A 21,682-nucleotide genomic window follows, 5' to 3' on the forward strand; every position below is an offset into this window, starting at 1 on the left:
GCAGACACACAGCAGCTCTATTGCGATTTCCAACCACTCCAAGGTTTGATGCATGAGTGCTGATGCTACGGCGTGGGCACGCTGTGCTCACAGGGTCCTGCAGCACAGGACCAGGCTGGCAGCACCTCGTGCTTCTACCTCAAGATATGGAAAATCCCCCAAACCAGTACCTAAGGGGGTGGACTCAGACCATGTTGGGGTGATGGGGCTCACCTGGTTCTGCAAGGTCTTCTGCAGGTTGGTCCCTCAGCCACCCACACCGGGGCCTGGCTGCGGGGTGCTGCGGGAAGGTGTGCCAGGGAGTTCAGCTTCAGCAAAGCCCGGTGCAAGGGGGGACCGACCCATGTCTGGGAGCCTGGAAAAATTTCCAGATCTCACTTAAAACCACACTATCACTTAAAGCCAGTACCTTCTCTTGTAGGTTGTGATGGTTTTCCCAGTAAGACTGGATTTCCTGTTGGACAATGTCCAGCAGCTTGTAAATTAAACTGCGGGAAGGGAGGAGGGAAACAAGCCCTGCAACCACGCTGCTGCTTTCCCACCTTAATTTAGCACCGGGACAGAAAGCAGTCATAACAAGAACAATAATTCTCAATTGCTTTGGAAAAAACCCCACACTTATTTATTTCCAAATCTTGATGGTGAATTTTACATGTTTGGGTAGATTACATTGGTTTTGTAAAGGCTATTTTGGTTTTACTCTACGTACATGAATGCTTGATACAAAAGATTAAAAATGCTCCACGTTCTGCTCTTCCTCTTTCATTAGAGGTCATTAGAGGAGTCTCAGCATACTACTTCCCATCTTTTAGGAAAAGATTAACAATTAAGTGATTGGAAATAGCTAATTGCTGTTTCATCTGGACATAACATTGCCACATTAATAATGTAAACCAAAGTAATCCAATAACGGAAACCTTTCCTATGTCAAGAGTTCAAATGAGCATTTATGTATCGATTCAGCAAGTCATTTGACCACAGATTTAAAGTTAAAGCTCTCACATGAAGTCTTTCATGTCTTCTTACAGCACCAAAAGATGCACTTATTAAGGAATCTGCCCAAGTCTCATCAGTCATTTTGTCTAACTAAAGGAGAAATTGTGTTTCACTGGAATTGGGCCAAAATCTGAATTTTCACCTTCACTGATAGTACCAGGTGAGGAGGGGGGCTGGGGAGCTGGGGCAGGGATCAGGATCTACTTTGTCATATTCTTGTGGATATTTAGCTGACTTTTTTAATGCGTTTGTACATTTTGAAATATCATTGTAGAAAAATAAAATTAAAAATTGAAACATTATTTCAAAGCAAAATAAACTTATTCTGCTCATACAATAATCACAGCAAAACATTCTGACCTTACTCTGTTAATATTTGAATTTCAAAGGGTTTTCAAATATCTTCTCATTAACCTGAATCTGCACTTTCTGGTGAGTGAAATTTTATCCCCCCACCTCCTCCTTTCTAATTGATCTACCTTATTTCTAATTTGCTCTCCCCACCCATTTCCCTTCATAATGCTTGTCCACAGCATGGCTACTACAACACTTCAGTTTGAAATCTGCATTTGGCTTCCAGGTATTGGACTAAGTTCTGCAACATGCTCCCTTTCTCTATTTGCCACATTAGGAAGTTAAAAAACAGCGTGTATATACACACACCCACAATTTTACTGAGGACTGGGCTAGGCTGCAAAATTAGGATCTTGGTTTCGAAGACACTCCGCAGGCAAAGCAAGCTCATTTCAGAGAACTAGATTGTTCTGCTAAAAAAGAAAAGGGCAGAAACAGATGTGACACGCTTATCCCGATCCCAATTGGCAAGCTTAGGAACACTTGCAGCAAGGTTTTAGCTCAGGCTTGTCCTCATTTGCAGTAATTAAAAGAGTAAGAGCATGGCCTGCTTTTGGTAAGATCAAAGGTATCAGAAATGGAATAAGTAGATTTTTTGTCTTCTCCTGTAAGTTGTGATGGTTTTCTCAGTAAGTCTTGATTTCTTGTTGGACTACTTCCAGCAGTAACTGTAGTTTGTGTGTAAGATAATCTGAAAGGATGATAAAAAAGAAGAAAGTTTAGTCCAGAGGAAATCTTGAGATATGGCTGAAAATCAGAGCATCAGCACTGATGGCTGGAGCACTTTATGTTAGCAGATCACTGTAACTGTTTCCTTTCTTGCCGTATGTTTTCTTCTATTCACTCGTTACTGATACACCTCAGCCTAACATCAAATCAAAAGAAAACAAGATTCATAGCTGAAATTATAAATTAAACTCAAAACTAGGCTCTTGTTTCTGAGTAAATCATTGTGCCAAAGGAAATCTGTGCTAGGCATGGCATGGAGTGGAGATGTATTTCATTTACACACTCACATCTGTGCCCAAAACCATCCTGGCCTCTTCACCAAATAGATAGCCCACAGGTGGCACCATCTTCTCCCACCAGTCCTCTCCCCAGCCTTTCAGCAGCTATGCTTGTGCACAGGGTTACAGCGTCTGCCAATCAGTCTCTCCGTCCTAACTTTTGATCTTGTTGCTCAGCGTCAGCCACTTTTGACCAAGAGGTGGTGATCATGAAGGAATGATAAAGTTTAGTAGAAACCAGGGCTGAGTAGTGAAAGCGACCCTCTCAGTTCCCCCCATTCGTAGACCTCAACCCTGCCTTTTCTAAAGCAAAGCATCAGGCTGGCTTATCAGTGTATTCACAAGCCGGGCAGACACAGCCCGTCCCTGGCTGCCAACCACCCGCAGTACAGCCTACCCCTCGTCTCTTCGGCTGCAGAGGCTGTGTCTTGGAAAGCCATTGAACAGGTGGCAGGGGTCATGATTTGGGTTTCATGAGGTCTGTTGGTCATGGAGCAATTTGCGTTTAGAGATGAGCCCTGGGAACAAACCAACATCCCCAGCCCTGAGCGTGTTTAGGTCCACAATACTGAAACTCAAACGCGTACTTACAAAACGGGCTACTGCAACGACGTGACATTTGCCTATGGATTATGAGGTAGTAGACTGGAAAACCACTTAAAACCATGGTGCATCCAATGCTAATGTTCACAGGGTCTGAGTAGAAAGACATTGCCACTGTGAAGAGGCAGATGACGGTAAAAGAGACAGGAATGAACAGGGGAACCTGGGGAAAAGAGCACAGAAGACTCTCAGGCAAAACCGACAGCTGTAGCAAAATCAGCTTCCATACGTGCCAGCACACACTGTATTTACTTCTCCATCTTAAAGAAGATGAGAAAAACCATGTATCCACTGTTTCTGGACAATCCGTTGTGAACAAGTAGGATGCACAGAATAAAAATTGACTTGTACCACCCTTGGAGCCCAGGGTGCCCTGTGAGGCGCGTACCTCCTTCCTAATATAAGGCTCACCTCACTCTCGACTGGAAGCCAAGCAGGGGGGAGAAGCCACCTATACCCCACTGCTCTCTGAATGTATTGCACCTGTGCATGCACACGCAAACGTACCTACTTGCCACCTGCGGCAACCGCTGGTGGAAAATCTGAAGCCAAGAGTAGAAGCAGTGCTTTGAAATAAACTGTTCTTTGGTTATAACAGTCATCGCTCATTTTGACCTGCCTCCGGCTTGCCTGAGGCTTAAAGTAGTCAAAACCCGATAAACCAGACTCCCTATCTCCATAGCACCTGTATCAAGAACATGAGTTTCAGCGACACCCTGATGAAAGACCAAAGAAGCAGTCAGCACTCCAGTCTTACCCTGTTGGGTGAGCCAATTCATCTGGGTTAGTTGGAGAGTAAATTGGAAGACTGCAATAAATAATAAAACTGTGAAACATTCCCTTAGTCTTTGGATCCAATCTCAGCCAAGTTACTCCTCACCATAGCTGATAGAATGAAGGAGCTGCTGGTCTCACCTAGGGTGACTATCTCTTTTCCGGTAACAGAGATCCTATTTTGGATGCTGACCATGCTGAGCTGGAAGAGATGAGTTGCTCTAGTGATGGCAGGCATCCAGCCACCAAACTTACATGCTCTTGCTGTCTTTCCAGCCAGAGCATCCCCTGCCAGCCTCTCCTACATGCGCGCACTCACTCTGCACATCTGCTTGAGGGGTGTGTGAGAGGACTGCTTCCTCCTCTTACCGGTGTTTTCTCACCATTTTCAACTCAAAACGCTGTAGGGGAGGAGAAGTACCAGCACAATCACATATATTTTATGATTTGTCCTGCGTAAGCTGGTGGCAGAAGAAGACCCCTCCGGCCACTAGAGCGCAGCACACGCCCACGCCACCTGCGCGCAGCCCTTCCCTCTCGCAGATAACTGGGCTTTGGGTCTGAAGTGGTTGTAAAAACTGGGGGGGGGGGTCAACCAAACTGAACAAACCCCCAGCATTTCCCTCCCTCACTTAATCTGCCTTTAGGAACCGTTAAAAGCCTAAATCTCTGTCTAAACCAAAATGGGGCAAAATCTCAGCAGCTGAAAACGTCACCAGTGCTATCCACCAACAAACTTCCCCTGAGAAGTGTGGTTTAAAAGAAAAAGACAAAACTTATTTAAAATCTGGTTCTGGGTGAATAATGAGTGCAGCCAGCCAACAAACTGGGAAGCTTCAAGGTCTCTGCTTAAACACGCTGTCTCCAGCAAAGACCGAGAAGAAAAATTACCCCAAACTTCGCATCAGGCCTCGCACGGCTCAGGGCCCTGGGATCCGCGGGAAGCGTTTCTGTCCCCCGAGCTTCTCGCTGACCGGCTGCGCTGTGCCTGTGGCCCCAGAGGTCTCCTCTCCTCCCCAGGAGCTGGCTGGCACCACCATGCAGGTGCGACCAGAGGTGGGAACAAACCGTGCAAGCCTCGAGCACCTCCCCGGCCAAACGCCTTCTGCAGGTTATCCGGCAGTGGGAAAGGGGACCCGAGGGCAAGAAAGCTGCTCCGGCACCAATTCCAGCTTGGATGTGAGGGGACTGACTGCTCCCCGTGAACAGGATCGCAGCACCCAGCAGCGTGAGAAGGGCCACTGGAGGGGCCCAGCTGGAGGCTAAGGAAAGGCACGAGAGGACAAAGCATCCTCCAACTTCCCATTGAGGAGGGGGAACTGAATCCCCTTGCTTCCCCCCTTCCCTTTGCCCACTTTTAATGCTTCTCACTGCTTACGGTCACCAGTCCAAATGCGCTGGAGCTTTGCAGGTGCACACGCAGGGCGGTGCCTGTGCAGTAAATCCTGCACTTTCCTGCAAGCTTGTCGCACCAGCAACCAGGAAAACAATGGGTGCACCAGCAGCACTGGTTGGAAACCAGCACGGGAGAAGTCTGGAGGCTGCATGTGTCAGGCAGCTCCTCAAACCCCACCGGCCGCCCGGGCTCTTGGTACAACAGGGCAGCCCACAAAGGTCACACGCGGCTGGAGGCTCACAAAGCCGCGCTGCTCCCTCTCCCCGGGGCAGGAGGGCAGGTCCTTCTCTGTGGGGCCACACACTGCATTGGCCATTAGCTGCTGTTAGCCGACTGCTGAACAAAACACTTCATGGTACACATGCACACATCCTCAGTGCCCGCAGCAGCAACACTTGCACGCAAGCTTCTTTACACTATACAATATTTTTATGCCAGCAGATTATTCCCCTTACGTCAGGTTTGCTCCCAGGGTCCCTCCAGCCATGCTCTTTTCCCCTAAGCCTGGGGGAAACCCTTCTGCTTCTCAGCTTGAGCTGAGACTTACTTACCACTGAAATAACATCCAGGCAAGGATCCCTCCTTGCAGCTCCCTACATGCCTTACTGAGCAATAGGGATCGAGACCCCTTAGAGCCTAAAGGCAATCATGGCCATGTTATGCTCTAATTATTAGCAAATAAGAGAGAGAGAAGTGACAAGCCTGCACATTTCTGGCTGTTAGATACAGGCCATGCCTTACCTTGAACGGGCTGTGCAGCTCCGGGTAACGGTGGCGATGGACAATGAGCCCGAGGGTGGCTAATCCTATGAAGAGCCACCGGGAAAAGCTGAAGAAGTTCATTAGATGGTAGATATCTCCGATACACACCATGGCAGTAACCAAAGGGAACTGAGCATTGTGAAGATGAAATACAGTCATTAAAGCCTTAGTACGATCCTTGGACTAGAAAGGGTAATATGGATCACCTCCTCCAGCCCCCCTGCAATCACATGCAGCTACTTCACAGCCCCAACATTTCAGAGGTCAGAGAGCTTTACAAAACAGTGTCACAGACTGAAGGCAAAAGGCCTAAATCCACTATTATGATGTGCTACAGAAAGGAGCAATCCTTTCAAGATCAACAGCATCTTTGATGCTTTATGTCCTAGGCAGGGCAATTAAAACATGCATGATCCAAAAGCCTGCGCTGCCAGTACAAAGGCTACCTACAAAGATACCTGCTAAGTTTTTAGCAGGTCGGCCAAGCTGCAAGAGGCGCTGCCACACAGTTAGGATGGAGCTGGACCATTGCCAGAAAAAAAAATGAACCAAAACTGAGAGCATCTCTGCAAATGCTCATTCTCTGCATTTCCACCACACCTGGGAATTTCAGTTTTCCAAACAGCCCCAGCCTGGCAGAGGTGTTTTCACAGGACACTACCAAGCAGCAACTGTGGCAGATGGTAGGGACAGTACTTTTAAAAAAGGTGTCCAAGGCTATAAGGCAGGGACTTCGAGGTAGTGGGTTTGGATACCACTGCTGGCACAAGGGTACTTAATAATTTGCAGCCACTTCCAGTATTCCACCTGGAATTTTTTGGAGGCTGACTTAGTATCTCAACACCCTTTAAAATTCCTCATCTTCTCCAGACTTTGCAAGAAAGCCAAGACTGCAAGAACAGGGCATGTCACACAGCCAGATCTCCTTACCATTAACATGACAGCAGGAAGGGGTGTATGCCTTCGGATGTGGATCATGGAGAAGAGAGGAGGCCACTGTCCTTCCCTGGAAGCCACAAACAGAGTCCTAGGAAAAGACAGGGAGCCCTATGCATTAGCATCCCACATCCAGACTAGAAATGAGAAGATCAGTCGCTGGACTGACCTGAGGCCATGAGGCAGCCCCTGCCCCCAGCACAGGTCTGCTATTCAAGGCCACAGTTCTGCCTTTAGCCACATTTTTGGGGCATTTGGAAGAAAACCCCCAAGTTGAATTTCCATAGCTCTCCCGGGACCAGTTCAACACAGCACAGAGCCCACCGGCAGGACCACTGGCAGCATCCCCTTGGGTGGCCCATTAGCAGAGACCTTCGGGCAAGTCCAAAGTGACCATGAATTCAGGCTGGAAACAGAAGCAAGAAAGTTTCGTGCCATCAGAGAAGGGGTTAATCTTTCCAGTAGGAAGTGGAGGGGTCACGAACTTCAATTCTTTATAAGAGAGGCTGGTGAGTTTATGAAAGGGGATTGTCAGTCTTGATGCCTGTATTTTTTTATATATATAAATATATATAAAAATATATAGATATAAAAAATAAAGTGCAGTTTCCTCAAATAATAGAGGATTTTCCATCCTCTGGCCAGCTGTTGGAAAATATAGTTTGGCGTACTGACAAAAGGCCAGCTACAAAATGACAGCAGAGAGCTCCTTGCCTCCATCCCTCCTTTGACTCATGAAACGGCAATTAGGGACAAGGCATTGCATCCAATTTTATAAATTTAACGTCCACAAACAAACCATGCCAGAGCATCAGCTGGGCTGGAGCAGGGCCCAAAGCAGCTGGGGCATGAGTGTAAAACTGGTTTTATTGCTGTCTCTGTGGTTTTGCAGGGGTGTGGCTGGCCAGCAGCCAGGGAGGCCCCATCACTGTTTATATGGCCTTTCTGCAGTGATTATGTTAATGGTGCCAGGATGGGGGAGAGAAAGGCGATAGGGACACGCAGAACTTCTGTGCTGTCCAGGGACTTCTCATCCACAAAGAAAACCACTATCTAGGGGAGCTAACGGGGAGGATTCTCTGTATTTAATACAGGACTTCAGGGTAGTGGATCAAATAACTCATTAGCTTTTGCACCTTGAAACATCCCTTTCATATCAACTGATTTTTCCTTTTGCAATAAAAGCTGTGAAACAGAAGCGGCTCCAGAGAGTTCGCTCAGCTCCTCGGGACCAGCACGACGTGCTTCTCCATGAGCTCTGGCCTCCTCTCCAATTTCAAGGCTCCCATAAGGACATGCAGTGTAGTAGCCAGTGAAGCTGGCAAGATAATTTTTCCATGGAACGAAGCTTTTCTTATTGCTGCAACAAGACTTGTTGAGCCTCAACTATTGATTTAGGAATAGCCCGTCCCCTGTAACATTTCACTGACCTCAGAGCAAAGTCCTTGAGTTTGCCTTTGGCCAGAGATCCTCACAAGAGAGGGACCCTGTGCCCTGCAGCAGAGCAGCTGGGTGAACCCAGTGAAAGAAGACTCGGTCTCACTGAGCAGCTGCCAACGTCAACAAAGCCTCTGGTTCACCAGAAACATTGACATTTCGCTTTAAACTGGGGATTTAAACTGAAGGGTGGGGGGAGTAGATAAAAATCTTTGTTTGTGACCAGCCCTAGATACCAAAGTCTGGACCTGGCCAGAAATAGAAAGGTAGACTCTTAGCCAACAGGGATCATCCTGTAGTTGACATCCTGGGAGTCAAAGGCCTTATTTTTCCCACAAGAGTGGCTAAAATGCCATCACGTGGGTGGGCAGTTGCACAGGTCACTGGTGCTTCCCTCTGATTCAGTAAGCCAGAAGAGTAATAAATTCTTAGGGGTGTGACCTTGAGAACGTGAAGATTCCTCCATTCATGGTTCCAAAGCAGGACAGTGCGACAAGGACAGGGACCACGGAGATCAGGCTTTTGAAGGCTTGCTGCACAAAACTCTGGAGGAAGAGCAAGCGTGACTTTAGGAACATGTGGTGATCTCTAGACAACATCAGAGTTAAAAGAAAGAAAACTTCCTCCATCGAAGGAGTAAAATATAACTCATCAATCTTGCCTTTTCTACTGTCATCTGCAGGTTATCTTTCATTATCTTTTAGGCAAGACTAGAAGAAGTTGCTGTTGCCTGATAATCCAGAGAAATGACAAAGCAATAAAGCATTTTATAGGAAAGCCATCTCCAAAATGCTTGCCATGACCACCCGTTCAGCATAAGCTGACCACACTGAAGAAGGATAACGGTAGGGGTGACGACTCACCACAGCCACAGCAGGAGAAGCCAGAACGTCTTGCGTTCCCAGGACCGTGTAATAGGAGACGTTGGTGAGCATGTACCCCACAATTACCGTGATCACGGACACGATGACAGCCAGGGGGATATTTCTACAAGAAAGGGGAAGAGACACGCACAAGGAACAAGCTGTTGTCCCTTGTTATTCACAGTATCACTGCAGATTGCAGCTGGCGTTGATTAGGTGAACCCACAAACTTATTTCCTCCCATACTGTGTTTGGGAAAGCCACAGTACCCCAGGGGCTGGTAAACCCCAGACGACTTCTTCCCAGCCTTACCGTTCAGGTCTGACCAACTCTTCACGCACAAAGCTGGCCTGAAACCTGCACGGGGGGAAGAGACAGGGAGAGAGTTTGAGCCATGTCTCGGACACCAGGCTGCTGCCCATGAAGCACCCTCCCGTCACACCTACCAGCCTGAATATGCGAACATGCCTGCGTAAAAAGCCAGGGGCAGCTTATCCAAAACCAACGCCTGTCTGTCAAAAGCATTCTGGAAGTTTTCAGTGTGGCCTGCAGAAGAGATAAACAACAGACACGGAGCAGGGAAATGTCAGAGATGGGCTTCCTTCCCGCAGGATAACAGCCCTTGTACCTCTTGCCCAGACCTGGAAAGAGTGCTTGTGACTTCCGTGGAGCCAGCTATTCAGATTTGTTTCATTGCTTTAATTTGCAGTGCTGTGCTGACGTGTTTACTTCACAAACGGTGACAGAACAAATCAGTCCCCTGTCCAGCTATGGGAGACATTTCAGGAAGGGCAACGGTGGCGGCTGGTTCTGTTTCAGACAGAACCTGCTGTGGGAACGGGAGATCATGGAGACGAGAGGGCCCAAGTTGTCCTGTCCTTTCTTTAGGCCCAAAATTAATTCTCCGGGTTGACACCCCTCTTTCCCTGCCCCAGCCCCCTGAGCAGCTGGATGCACACTCCTCTTTGATGTGGTGCAGCCAGCGAGGTGGCTAATTCGGCTCTCGCTGTGCTCCCTCCTGATCCCACCGCCGAAGCGCTGACCCCAGCCCCACGCTGGCCACAGCATGGGAAGCGGGGCGGAGGAGGGAGCGGGGACTACCATCCTGGCCCCCGCTCCGGCCACGCTCCCTGCCCGCGGCCCCTGCCAGCCACCGCGGCTCGCCCGCAGGAGGAGGAACCGAGAAGCAAAGGAGGAACAGAGAGCAAAGCAAATAAAATTTAAAAAGTAGAGGTGGCTCAGATAGAGATCCCATTTTACCAACTCCCCCAATTTTCCTAAAAGTTCGCTGCTTGAAATAACAACCAAACAAAAAAACAAACAAACAAAAAATCAAAGTCAGGATTTGGGGTATGAATCATATTTTATCAAACTCCAAAAAAACTTAGGGAAGGGAGAAACACCTAAAGGCCTCTCATTCAAAGGAAGACCAATAAAAAAACGCAGTCAAAAGGAGTTGTATTTCCAACATTTTCAAATCCAGGTGGCCCAAGGTTTGGTTCCACATTATATTCAGCTCTCTATATCAAAGTCTCTTTAAAACTAAAAGGTGCAGAGCTCGCCTAGTTGGGCTTCACCAGGAAGGGGATGAAATGGCACGGAGCACATGGAGAAAGTCAGGCCACTTCAACGGAGGTGCCTCTGCAAGGAGCTCTGTGATGAGATTTGGGCATTTGGGTTTGAAACACCAGCCCAGCAAGTCTCTAAAACAAACCTGAGCCAAAGGGAAGGTAATGGCAGAGGAAAGGACAAGAGTGTAACCAAAAAAAGTAGAACAAGGCAGGGGAATCAGGCAAACTGATTTTTAAGCACAAAAAACAAGTCAAAAAGAAAACAGATTTGAAGAAAAGCAAAATATGGGAGTGGGCCTATGGGGGTAGTCTTTCTATGTTCTGAAGTGATTGCTGATAAGTGACGGTGCATAAAAAGGATTTATTGTCTGCAGTACTTTAATGAGTGATTTACAGTCCCCCATGAGTCACATTAAATACAACCTGTCATATTAGGGTCTCTTGGTGAATTCTCCCTCCAGATGTCACCAGCACTTATCCTCCTCGCTGCAGGAAGGGTGCCAGGGCTCCAGATTGTCATTTGAAGGCATTCCTAACAATAATGGCTCAGGATTTCTAGCTGCAGGGCAGTCCTTCAGTTCAGAAGTGCTGGCAGCCCGAGGGGATCTTTGCATGTTCAAAGGAGCCAGCTCCAGACATCAGAAAGAAACATGAACGCGGAGCCTGCTGCCTGGGTTGTTTTCTCTGCAGAGGAAGGTAATAGCGTGAAGAGGGAGCAGGCTTCATCCCTTGAGCGGGAATGCCTTGGGCTTTTCTATAAACTGAGGCTTGGATTAAAGCCAATACTCTTGTATCATTCCCAGAAGATACTACTGGTAGGTTTTTTTCCCCCACTCTGGATGTGAGCGTGCAATCCTGCGCGAGTCCGTTGTAAGTTTGCTAAGTTACTGCCCATCTCAGTTAGGAGGTAAAAAACATTAGTTTAAGCCACAGAAAGGTTAGAGATGCAGTTACCAGGGCTCAGCTGAGGGCTGGTAACTCATTACACAGCTGTGGCTGGCTCAAGTCACCATGGGATGCTGTCACACATCCCTGATGTCTATCAAATTTGTGCTGCTTTGGAAGGATTTCGAGCCACTCCGAAAACGGGCAAGTCTGACACCAATGAAAGACCGTCTGCAGAGGAAGGTGCCTGTATGACTGGTGTGGTTTAGCCCCAGTCGGCAAGTCAGTACCACACGGCCCCTCGCTCACCCTCCCTCCCAGCCCCCGGTGGGATGGGGGAGAGAATCGGAAGAGCAAAAGTAAGAAGCCTCGTGGGTTGAGATAAGAACAGTTTAATAATTGGAATAATAATAATAGTAATAATAATTATTATTATTATTAATTGTAGCGAGAAGGAAAACAATGAGAGAGTGAGAGAGGAACAAAACCCAGGGAAAAAAAAAAAAACAGCGATACAACCGCTCACCACCTATCGACTGACGCCCAGCCAGTCCCCGAGCAGCGATCGCTGCCCCCCTGCCAACTCCCCCCAGTTTCTATACTGAGCATGACACCATATGGTATGGAATAGCCCTTTGGCCAGTGTGGGTCAGCTGTCCTGGCTGTGCCCCCTCCCAGCTTCTTCTGCACCTGGCAGAGCATGGGAAGCTGAAAAGTCCTTGACCAGTGTAAACACTGCTTAGCAACAACTAAAACATCAGCGTGTTATCAACATTATTCTCATACTAAATCCAAAACACAGCACTACACCAGCTACTAGGAAGAAAATTAACTCTATCCCAGCTGAAACCAGGCAAACACAGCCTCAGGCACTGAGGCTTGCTTAGTTTTGGAGAAAGCACAGCTGAGCCCGTTGCATCAGCCCAGTGCAATGATGCAGCTTAGTGCCAACTGCCCTTGTCTCAGCTCCCAGCTAATTCACATCCAGCACACAGGCAGAGAAAGCTCCTGCCAGCTAAAGGAGTACCACACTTGTCACTAGGGACCGAGAAAAGGCGCGACAGGCAGGCACGTCGAGCACCCTCCCTCAGCCACGCAGCAGCACACCTACCCTGGGCCAGCAGCATCATCCCTGGCACGATGATGAGTGCGAGAGCCAGGAGTTTGACAATGGAGAGAGCCGTCTGCAGCCGGGCACTCCAGGTGACGCTCCAGGAATTGAGGGTGAGGACCATGTCTGGAGAGGAGACCACACTGCTACAGCCGTAGCCCATGCTCAACACACTCAGGAAAAACACAGCAGCGATCCCTGCTCTAGGGATGCCGGGGAGAAGGCTGCGTCATTACAGAGAGGACGCTCGGGGTGGGAGATGTCAGAAAACATTACAGGTGTGGCCCAGTGTATAGTGTTTGAAGGGGGAGCTGAGTTATGGTCCTAAGAGGGAGCAGGAGCCTGGCTCCTGTCGGGTGATCCACGCCTGCCTGGGGGGAAGGTGTGAGTTTGCAGGGACGCCTCAGCAGCCCCCTTCACAGCAGTCCCTGTGCCAGCACACAGCAGCCTGGAGCAGGCAGGACAGCTTCTGGCTGGGTGCACCCGGCAAGGAGTCCAAAAGCTTGAGCCTTACACCCTCAACCCAGGTGGCATTTGCACAATTATACCTGAAGAGTTTCTACTGCCATACTTGGCACAATCCCCCTGACCTAGGGCTCCAGCTGGTCAACAGGGAGACCCATTCCCCTTCTTGGAGAATATAGTGGCCCCAAACCAGCGCCTTGGATCAGGAAGTTTTGAGTGGCCAAGGAGGTAAGACGGGGCCCCGATCCCACAGTCATCCCAGAAGATAACACCCCGTAAGTGCCCCTGGTCCGGGGCAGAGAGGCCTCGAGATCAGCAGTCCCATAAAAGTTAGTACTTACAGTACCCCAGGAGAGACACGAGCTTCACAGCAGGGACAGGGGCTGCACAGGGGGCAAAAAAAGGCTCCAGCATGTAGCGTCCAAACGCCAAAGAAACCACAGCACTGTTGGCAGGCCTGGGGGGGGAACCGAGCACAAACTGTGGTCTGTGGATGGCCAAAAAATGGCACGATGTAAAACTGCACAAAACTCGGGAGGGGGGGAAGTTTCCCCACCCAGCTTAATCCTGCTCTCCCATGCAAATGGTGAATTCCTGTAGAGTCTTTTTCATAGGTTTTTCTCAGTAAATGGGTTAAAAATCACATGCTGCAAAAAGATGAATTCCCAACTTGAAAGCAAAAGTTGAGATTAATCATTTTGAGCAATGCAGTGTGGTTCGTATGTCCTGCTTCATCTCAGCTTACATGAAGGACACGGGTTATTGAGAGGTGAGGACTTTCTTTTGAAAGTTAAAAAAGAAGTAATTTACAATTTTCTAAAATACTTGGACTTGTGCAAAGCATTTGACAATGTCCCGCATGACATCCTTGTCTCTAAATTGGAGAGACATGGATTTGACGGATGGACCACTCAGTGGATAAGGAATTGGCTGGATAGTCACACTCAAAGAGTTGCGGTCAACAGCTCGATGTCCAAGCGGAGACCAGTGACAAGTGGCGTTCCTCAGGGGCTAGTATTGGGACCGACGCTGTTTAACATCTTTGTCAGCGACATGGACAGTGGGATTGAGTGCACCCTCAGCAAGTTTGCTGATGACACCAAGCTGTGTGGTGTGGGCGACACGCTGGAAGGAAGGGATGTCATCTAGAGGGACCCTGACAGGCATGAGAGGGGGGCCCGTGCAAACCTCATGAGGTTCAACAAGGCCAAGTGCAAGGTCCTGCACATGGGTCAGGGCAATCCCAAGCACAAACACAGGCTGGGCAGAGAATGGATTGAGAGCAGCCCTGAGGAGAAGGACTTGGGGATGTTGGTTGATGAGAAACTCAACATGACCTGGCAATGCACTCTTGCAGCCCAGAAAGCCAACCGTATCCTGGGCTGCATCAAAAGAAGAGTGACCAGTGGGTCGAGGGAGGTGATTCTCCCCCTCTACTCCGCTCTCGTGAGACCCCGCCTGGAGTACTGCATTCAGCTCTGGGGCCCCCAACATAAGAAGGACATGGACCTGTTGGAGTGAGTCCAGAGGAGGGCCATGAAAATGATCAGAGGGCTGGAGCACCTCTCCTATGAGGACAGGCTGAGAGAGCTGGGGTCGCTCAGCCTGGAGAAGAGAAGGCTCCGGGGAGACCTTACAGCAGCCTTTCAGTACCTAAAGGGGGCCTACAAGAAAGCTGGAGAGGGCCTTTTGACAAGGGCATGTAGTGATAGGACAAGGGGTAATGACTTTAAACTGAAAGAGGGTAGATTTAGACTAGATATAAGGAAGAAATTCTTCACTGTGAGGTGGTGAGGCACTGGAACAGGTTGCCCAGAGAAGCTGTGGATGCCCCATCCCTGCAAGTGTTCTCAGGTCAGACTGGAGGGGCCTTTGAGCAACCTGGTTTAGTGGAAGGTGTCCCTCACCATGGCAGGGGGGTTGGAACTAGATTATCTTTAAGGTCCCTTCCAACCCAAACCATTCCGTGATTCTATGATTATTTAACTCAGGGCTAAGCCAGAAAGTTGTCTCCACAGGAGAATCCAAAAACGTTTTACAATGAAAACAGAAGATCTGAAAAAAATCTGGCTTCTATTGTCAGTCTCTACAAAATACCATGGCTCTTGGAGGATACCAGCTGCCAGGGGAGAAGAGAGATATTCTTCAAGTATAGATCACTTTGAACATGTGTAACTATTTACTCATTATGCCTTCTTCCTTTTATCACTGAAAATCTTTAAAAGTTGTTCAGATTGTTTCTACTCTTTCCTTTACAAACTGCCCAGACTGTTACCTAGCACTGTAACTTCTGGGTTTTTTTAAATCATCACAGCTTCTAGCAAATGGCAAACAAACAAAATCTCTTACCTGATAGCAAAAAACTCTGCCCACAGGAATAAGAAACTTGGCAGAGGCCCTAGTGTCTCCAAAATGTAGATATAATGTCCTCCAGACTTGGTGATTCTTGTTCCAAGCTCTGCATAACATAAGGCACCTGGAAAAGTTCAGGTAGAAACGCACTGAGTAAATCATCCCATGGGTTTTCTCTTTTCTGCGTGACTTTTCAGGGATTGAACAAATCTGTTTAAAATTAGTAGTGAATTAGAGGAAGAAAAAGGGCTTTGGCAGAACCACTTTTCCCTGGTTTTGTGTGCTACAGTGTTTTGAAGCAAGTTTTGAAGTAATTGACTTTTCTGTCAGAAGGAAAGAAATTCTCCATTTTCTAGTTAATGATACAACTTTTCCATGGAAGTTATGTGGAAAGGTGTGCGATAGAAACATTGCACTAAGTTACAAGAGATTTCCTTTGAAAAACGTCCTGGAGGTTTGGGTTCTCGCTTCTCCTCACAGTTAGCCTGGTGAAATGGTGCTTACAAGGCAGTTACACCAGCTCAGCCGAGAGGCTGCGGCTCAGCTGGTCATTTCAATCTCGTTTTTGATCACAGTCCGCATTCCTTATCTCGCACCTTCACATAAATCCATTCGAAGACACTGGACAGAGGACCTGGAAGGGCATCTCCTCTGAGAGGGAAGACCTGCCACCAAAGGAAAACGTGGCCCCGGTGGCGCAGAGCAAGGGAAGCGTCCGCATGAGAGGCTCAGTCGTTCTCTTCTCACACGTTCATGTACGAGCGCACCAACAGATGCGGGGACTGCCCGCTCCCGCCTTGACAAGCGCGTCTGCACCTCCCTACCCTTGTGCCGGGGCACAACGAGAAACCCTGGGAGAGGTGCGCCAGAGAAGACAGCTTAAAACTTCCAGGCAAATGGATAGAAACCTTTATGCCTCCACCTGTGCCAAAAAAATCCCATCTGTGTTTTCTCTATAGAGCAATTCATCATGCCATTTGAACGTGTCTAAGTATGAATTTTAAGCCCTGCCTACACCGGATTCACTTGCTAGGTTAAACATCCTTTGTTCACCAAAAGAAATCATAAAACACCTCACTTCTTTGAGCACAACTCTCCTTGCAATGGGGCTGAGTGCTGTTGGAATGTGACCCTGTGGGGTAAGACCATCTCTAGCTGTGCTATCTACTTCTTTGCCCAGCTCACGTGGCTATGGAAGGAGAGCGCAGAGGAACCCAGTGGTGATATGGTCATGCCTCCAAGTCCCGTGGCGATCGTGCCATCTTCAGGTCATGCCGATGGTAAGGACCTCAATTTTTCCCACCTCTCTGTTGGCATATTTGTGTGTAATCCCTGTTCAAAGTGTCAAATATAAGCAGACACCTCATCTCGTTTATTCCAGTGGGTCTCTTTACATGCTTCAAGCATGCATTTAAGTGCTGTGCTGAACTCATGCTATGGGACTCATATAAATGCTGTATTTGAAAGAGAAAAAAGCACAAATGAAAGCAGGCCTTTTTAATGTACTGCAAAAAAAGTGTCAGAGAAATGATCAGGGGAGGTCATCAAGCTGATAAAAGGGAAGAACAGACCAACAAATTTGGCTACAAAATACAGTAACTTGATAAAGAGGCTCCCAAGGCCCTTCCAGCAGAGTCTATCAAAGGATGCGATGGAGAGAGAAAGTGCAGAGCTTGGGCTATGTGATCAGCACACACATTATCATTTATTGCTCTGCTCAGTTAAAAGAAACACCACGCTCACATTCTATTTTAAGATTTTCTTTAAGCAAAAGTATATCATTCGCCAAACAACGACACGTAGGCTGCAACGTGAAATACCGGTATGCATATGCTAAGAGCAAGAACCACACTTGTGCCCATATTAGCAATTGAATGTCTCGATTTCTAAACTTGTGTGTACATGTCACAGTGCCAAAGTGATTTTTTCCACATGGAGTATTTCTCCTTTCTTGGTTTTTTTTCCTAAGTTAAGACAGAAGAACAACTTTAAAGTCACCCACTGAAATAAGCATCAGATTTCTCCCCAGGGCTGAGAGATCTTGCAGTTCTCCTAACAGCTCCTTTAGAGCATTTCTGAGATGGTGATTTTATACAGTTAATGAAGGAAACTAAAAGCCATACGTTTTATCCATCGTAACTTTAAGAGCTACATTATTTCAGAAGAACTAGAATGAAACTGTCATCAAAAAGTCAACCCTTTGTGAGAAAAGACTGGTATTAAATGCCAGAAACTGAGCCAAGGGCAACACACAGAAAGCAGGGCTGAACTGATCTGCTCCGTCTCCTGCCCCAAGGCAGCATCAGACATATCCAAACCATTTCTGACAGGCACCCAGACACCCACCCCTGGCTGGTGGATACTCTGCAGCTCCCCAGGCAATCTGCTCTAATGCTTCTCTATCCTCACCGACAGAAAGGGGATCCCTTATGCCATATTAAGACTGTCACTTCTTGCCATTTTCACAGTGTCTATGAAAAGCACTGCACAGCCCTCAGACTCACAAGTGCCTTTTAGATGCCTACCATCTCCCTTCCACCGTACAGAATGAGTCCCCTCATTTTCTCCCAGCTTTCCTGGCAGAGACCGTGCTGTCTCCATCTGCAGTCGTTGTCACTCCTCTGCCCTGGACTTGCGCATGATTTCATATTCACAGACCGTAAGTGCTGGGATTTTCTCAATCACCCCAGGGGAATCATTTGAACCAAAGACCCCTGGTGACACCCCCACCCCCACCCCAGGCTTGTAACAGAGGCTTTGCTTCTGTTGCAATAGGAACAGGGAATTTTTGGTTTATTCTTCTCCCAACTTTTTATACATAAAAATGTGCTGGCTCCCCTCACCTCCCAGGTGCTTAAGCAAAGGCTGACAAAGCTCACCACTCACCAAACATTGAGAGGAGCCCACAGGCAAACCAGACAACCAGGGAGAAACCCACGCTGCCGGAATTTTTCAGTACTCCTTTTGGCGAGATAAAGATGCCACTGCCAACCATGCTGCCGATGAGGAGCGAGAAAGCCCGCAGCAAAGTTATCTTTCTCCTCAGAAAGACGGCCTCCTGTTCTTTCTTGTCTTTCCCCATGGCTTTCTTCTAATCCCAGGTGAAGGTCATGCATTCAGGAGCTATGGTATCCCAATTGTCCTCAAGGCTCACCTGTAAGACGAGGAAAGAGTTAGGGATTCAGAGGTTGTCTTTTCTGGACAAGATTTTTTTCAGAAACCTGTCAAGATCTGTTGAGTCTGTTCTCCTCAGCTCCTGGATGCACCAACCAAACCACGGGTGCGTATAACACGCTCAGTACCGTCTCTCACATCAGTACAGCTCCTGAGAGGGACTGTAAGCGTTTTCTGCCTCTTCTGCCAAGGAGCACAGAGCATTGTAAGTTGCATGCCACACTTCAGGATACGATTTCCAAATTCAACTTTGATGCCCAGACTGGAACTGGCCAGGTTAGGGTTAATTTAATGGGACATACTTTGGGGGAACATTGATATCAGCACACTGGCAGAAAGCAGATTTCAAGTTGCAAACCTAATAATCAAGACCTTGAGGATCTCTGCGGTTAAAAAAAAAAAAACAAACAAAAAATTTTTTTTTCAAGGAGCAAAGAGCTCTGTTAGTTGGCGTACACAGACGATTTAAGCTTTTTTAAATTCCTATCCATCCTTGCTGAATGAACAAACCTTAGTTTTCTCACTAGGGCTTCATTTTATCAGTGTTTCTTAATATACTCTCAAGCCTTTTTGCTATCAGAGTATCAAAGAGTCAGGAATAAGTACAACTGTAAGACAGAGCATAGTCATTAATATCAGACGTGTCATTTCTTCTATTAATATAAAGACTTTCTTGGTAATAACAGCAGGAGTGAAGTTTTTCCTAGAAAAGAGGGAACTTCAGACACTCCAGGGATCATACGAGTTGATCTAGATCCAGTTCTCTTGCACCACAGTAACCTCCTACTTCACTGTCTTCTCTCTCCAGTCTCTCTCCCAGTCCTAGGCTGGCACCTTCACCAAGAAACTCACCTTCTGCTTAGGTAGGTAAGATGAATTCATATTAGTTACTACAGTCTCATTTGCTGTAGCAAACCTGTTCGTAGCAAGGTAGACATTTCACACTGCTAATTAACCCTGCTAGAGCAGACAAGACAGGTTTGGAGCAGATGATTTGGCTCCTGTCCCTCCTCCTGCCACACATCCCCTCCAATGCTCACACGCTCAGCTTTAGTGGTTTTTTCATTATTCTAATGCAGTAAATTGCAGGTATAGTGAATATTTGCCCCAGCCCCATGGCTGTATACTATTGCAAAGTTACACTGTACATGAGACCGTATTTTATGGATTTCTTAAATTATTTAATAATTGCAGTGGTGTGTCCAAGAGCAGGCAGCGGTCACCTATAGAAGCAGATCTAAGCAGCCAGAAATCATTTGCTTGATACTCTGTATTTTCCATCCATAGATATAAATGTCCCCATAAATTTGAGGGGACAATTCTTGTTACCACTCACCCATGACACCTCTTTGTATGCCCTGTATAAACTGAGTATAACTAAGGGCTTCTCTTTCCCATCCCCTGCTATTTTCCCACCTGGAAACCGGCAGGAAGAATCAGGGGTTATCACTTTCTCCGCACACGTATGAATAGCATATGCAGAAAGCCCTCTCTCCTGCCAGCAGCATTCGCTGGTTTCTCTGAGATCATGCCAAGCCTGCCCAAGCATCTTCTACAATCAAACCCGCCAAGTTTAGTTGTTAAACCTCTAATGAGTCCCAGAGGACTCCTTAAGGCTCAGATGGGTCACATCAACCTCGTCTGGTCCCGCAGAGCTGCTCCTCAGAGTCCCAAAACCTCAGAGGGCTGCTGGAGACGGCGGCTCCGGAGGGGCAGGGAAAGACCCCGGGGAGCTCCCCGAACCATCAGCTGCAGTTCCCTCAGACACTAATTAATTAGCTCATGTGAAATACCGATATCATCTGGTATTTCTCAGCCGAAAGGAGAACTGCAGAGCATTCATTTGCAATGGTGAAACACAGAGGGCTCACCGAATTGAAACCGAACTGAAGAGAGATGTTGTGCACAGCTATGTCTAAAATGCTGTTGTGAGATAATTAAAAGGGCACTTATCTGTTTGGCTGGGTTTTAAACAAAGCAGGTGCATTTACAATCCATCAGACTCCCATTCCTTGCTGGAATCCCGAAGCAGCAAAACACAGCGTCTCTTTGCGGGCTCTGAAATTACACAGAGAGCAGGGGGAGGAACAAAAAAAGGAGAGATCAAATCAAATTTACAGACCAGGTTAATGATCCAAAGTAAATACCAAACTCCATACTTCTGTCCACATGCTTTTTTTTTTTATACTACTGCCATACAAAAATATTTGGAGATAAAACAGTCCAGTCCAGTAAATTTCAGAAACATGAAATCTATCAGGATTTGTTCCAGAAGCTGTTGAAGGAGGGGGGGAAAAATGGGAGGAAAAAGAAAGAAAGGAAAAGTAACAGAAAGCTATTGAACAGCACTTCAAAGAGACACCTAGCAGAGCCCACCGCCTGGAGAGACCATTCCTGCCTGCTCTGCTTTCCAGCTACGTTCCAGCACCAGGCACATTAAAATGCAGAGATGTTAATCCTTGTGGCAATGCTTAAGAATATTCACAATGTGCTTAGCACAAAGGAAACACACAAAGCTGCTTTTTGTTCCCCCTTTTGACTTAAAGGACAGGCGCAAATCCTTCTCCTTCCAAAATGCGGTACCTTTGCATGAGATCATCAGCCAGCAGGACTGGAGAAAAACAAACCCATTTCACAACTTTTCACACCTGCTGGATCTTTACTGGCTTGTTCTTCATCTTTACTGATTTCTTTTTTTTTTTTTTTTTTTTTTTAAGCTGTTAATCTTACCTCACAGGCAATGCAGCATGGATGGAGATGGAGACAAGCATAAAGGGAAAACCATATTTGTTATTCGTAGTAGTGTCTAGAGGCCCCATCTGAGAGCAGGACCCATCGTGATCGGCCCGCAGGCAGAGTAGATGTTACTCTGCTGAAAAGCTAGCGATATAAACAAGGAAGCTGGAAAAATCAGAGGAGGGAGAAAGCATCATTCTCAGCTGGGGAGCTGAGACCTAGAGCAACTAGTGACCTTCCTCCTCCTATCACGCAGGAAG

General features: G+C 47.4%; 1 protein-coding gene across 1 annotated transcript; it reads right to left on the minus strand.

The window, feature by feature from the left end:
• Positions 1-618: 618 nt before the first annotated feature.
• LOC142410513 (cystine/glutamate transporter-like) lies at positions 619-20,737 on the minus strand. Its single transcript, XM_075503209.1, has 12 exons — positions 18,399-20,737; positions 15,510-15,636; positions 13,502-13,617; positions 12,696-12,821; positions 9,575-9,674; positions 9,441-9,485; positions 9,129-9,252; positions 8,707-8,810; positions 6,823-6,919; positions 5,872-6,021; positions 2,949-3,123; positions 619-2,041 (listed from the first exon to the last, which is right to left on the minus strand). The coding sequence occupies exons 1-12, from the start codon at positions 18,592-18,594 to the stop codon at positions 1,977-1,979; spliced, it is 1,425 nt and encodes a 474-aa protein (XP_075359324.1). The 5' UTR covers positions 18,595-20,737; the 3' UTR covers positions 619-1,976.
• Positions 20,738-21,682: the final 945 nt, after the last annotated feature.

The sequence above is a fragment of the Mycteria americana genome, chromosome 1 (genome assembly GCF_035582795.1).
Source record: "Mycteria americana isolate JAX WOST 10 ecotype Jacksonville Zoo and Gardens chromosome 1, USCA_MyAme_1.0, whole genome shotgun sequence".
NCBI lineage: Eukaryota > Metazoa > Chordata > Aves > Ciconiiformes > Ciconiidae > Mycteria > Mycteria americana.

Excerpts from the sequence above, each read along its gene's own strand:
- LOC142410513 (XM_075503209.1), bottom strand. The coding sequence starts at position 18,594 with ATGGGGAAAGACAAGAAAGAACAGGAGGCCGTCTTTCTGAGGAGAAAG. Across the intron at positions 9,253-9,440 it reads GAGTTGGTCAGACCTGAACG|AAATATCCCCCTGGCTGTCA; the intron begins GTAAGGCTGGGA and ends CCTTTCTTGTAG. Across the intron at positions 6,022-6,822 it reads TTCCTGCTGTCATGTTAATG|TTCCCTTTGGTTACTGCCAT; the intron begins GTAAGGAGATCT and ends CACAATGCTCAG.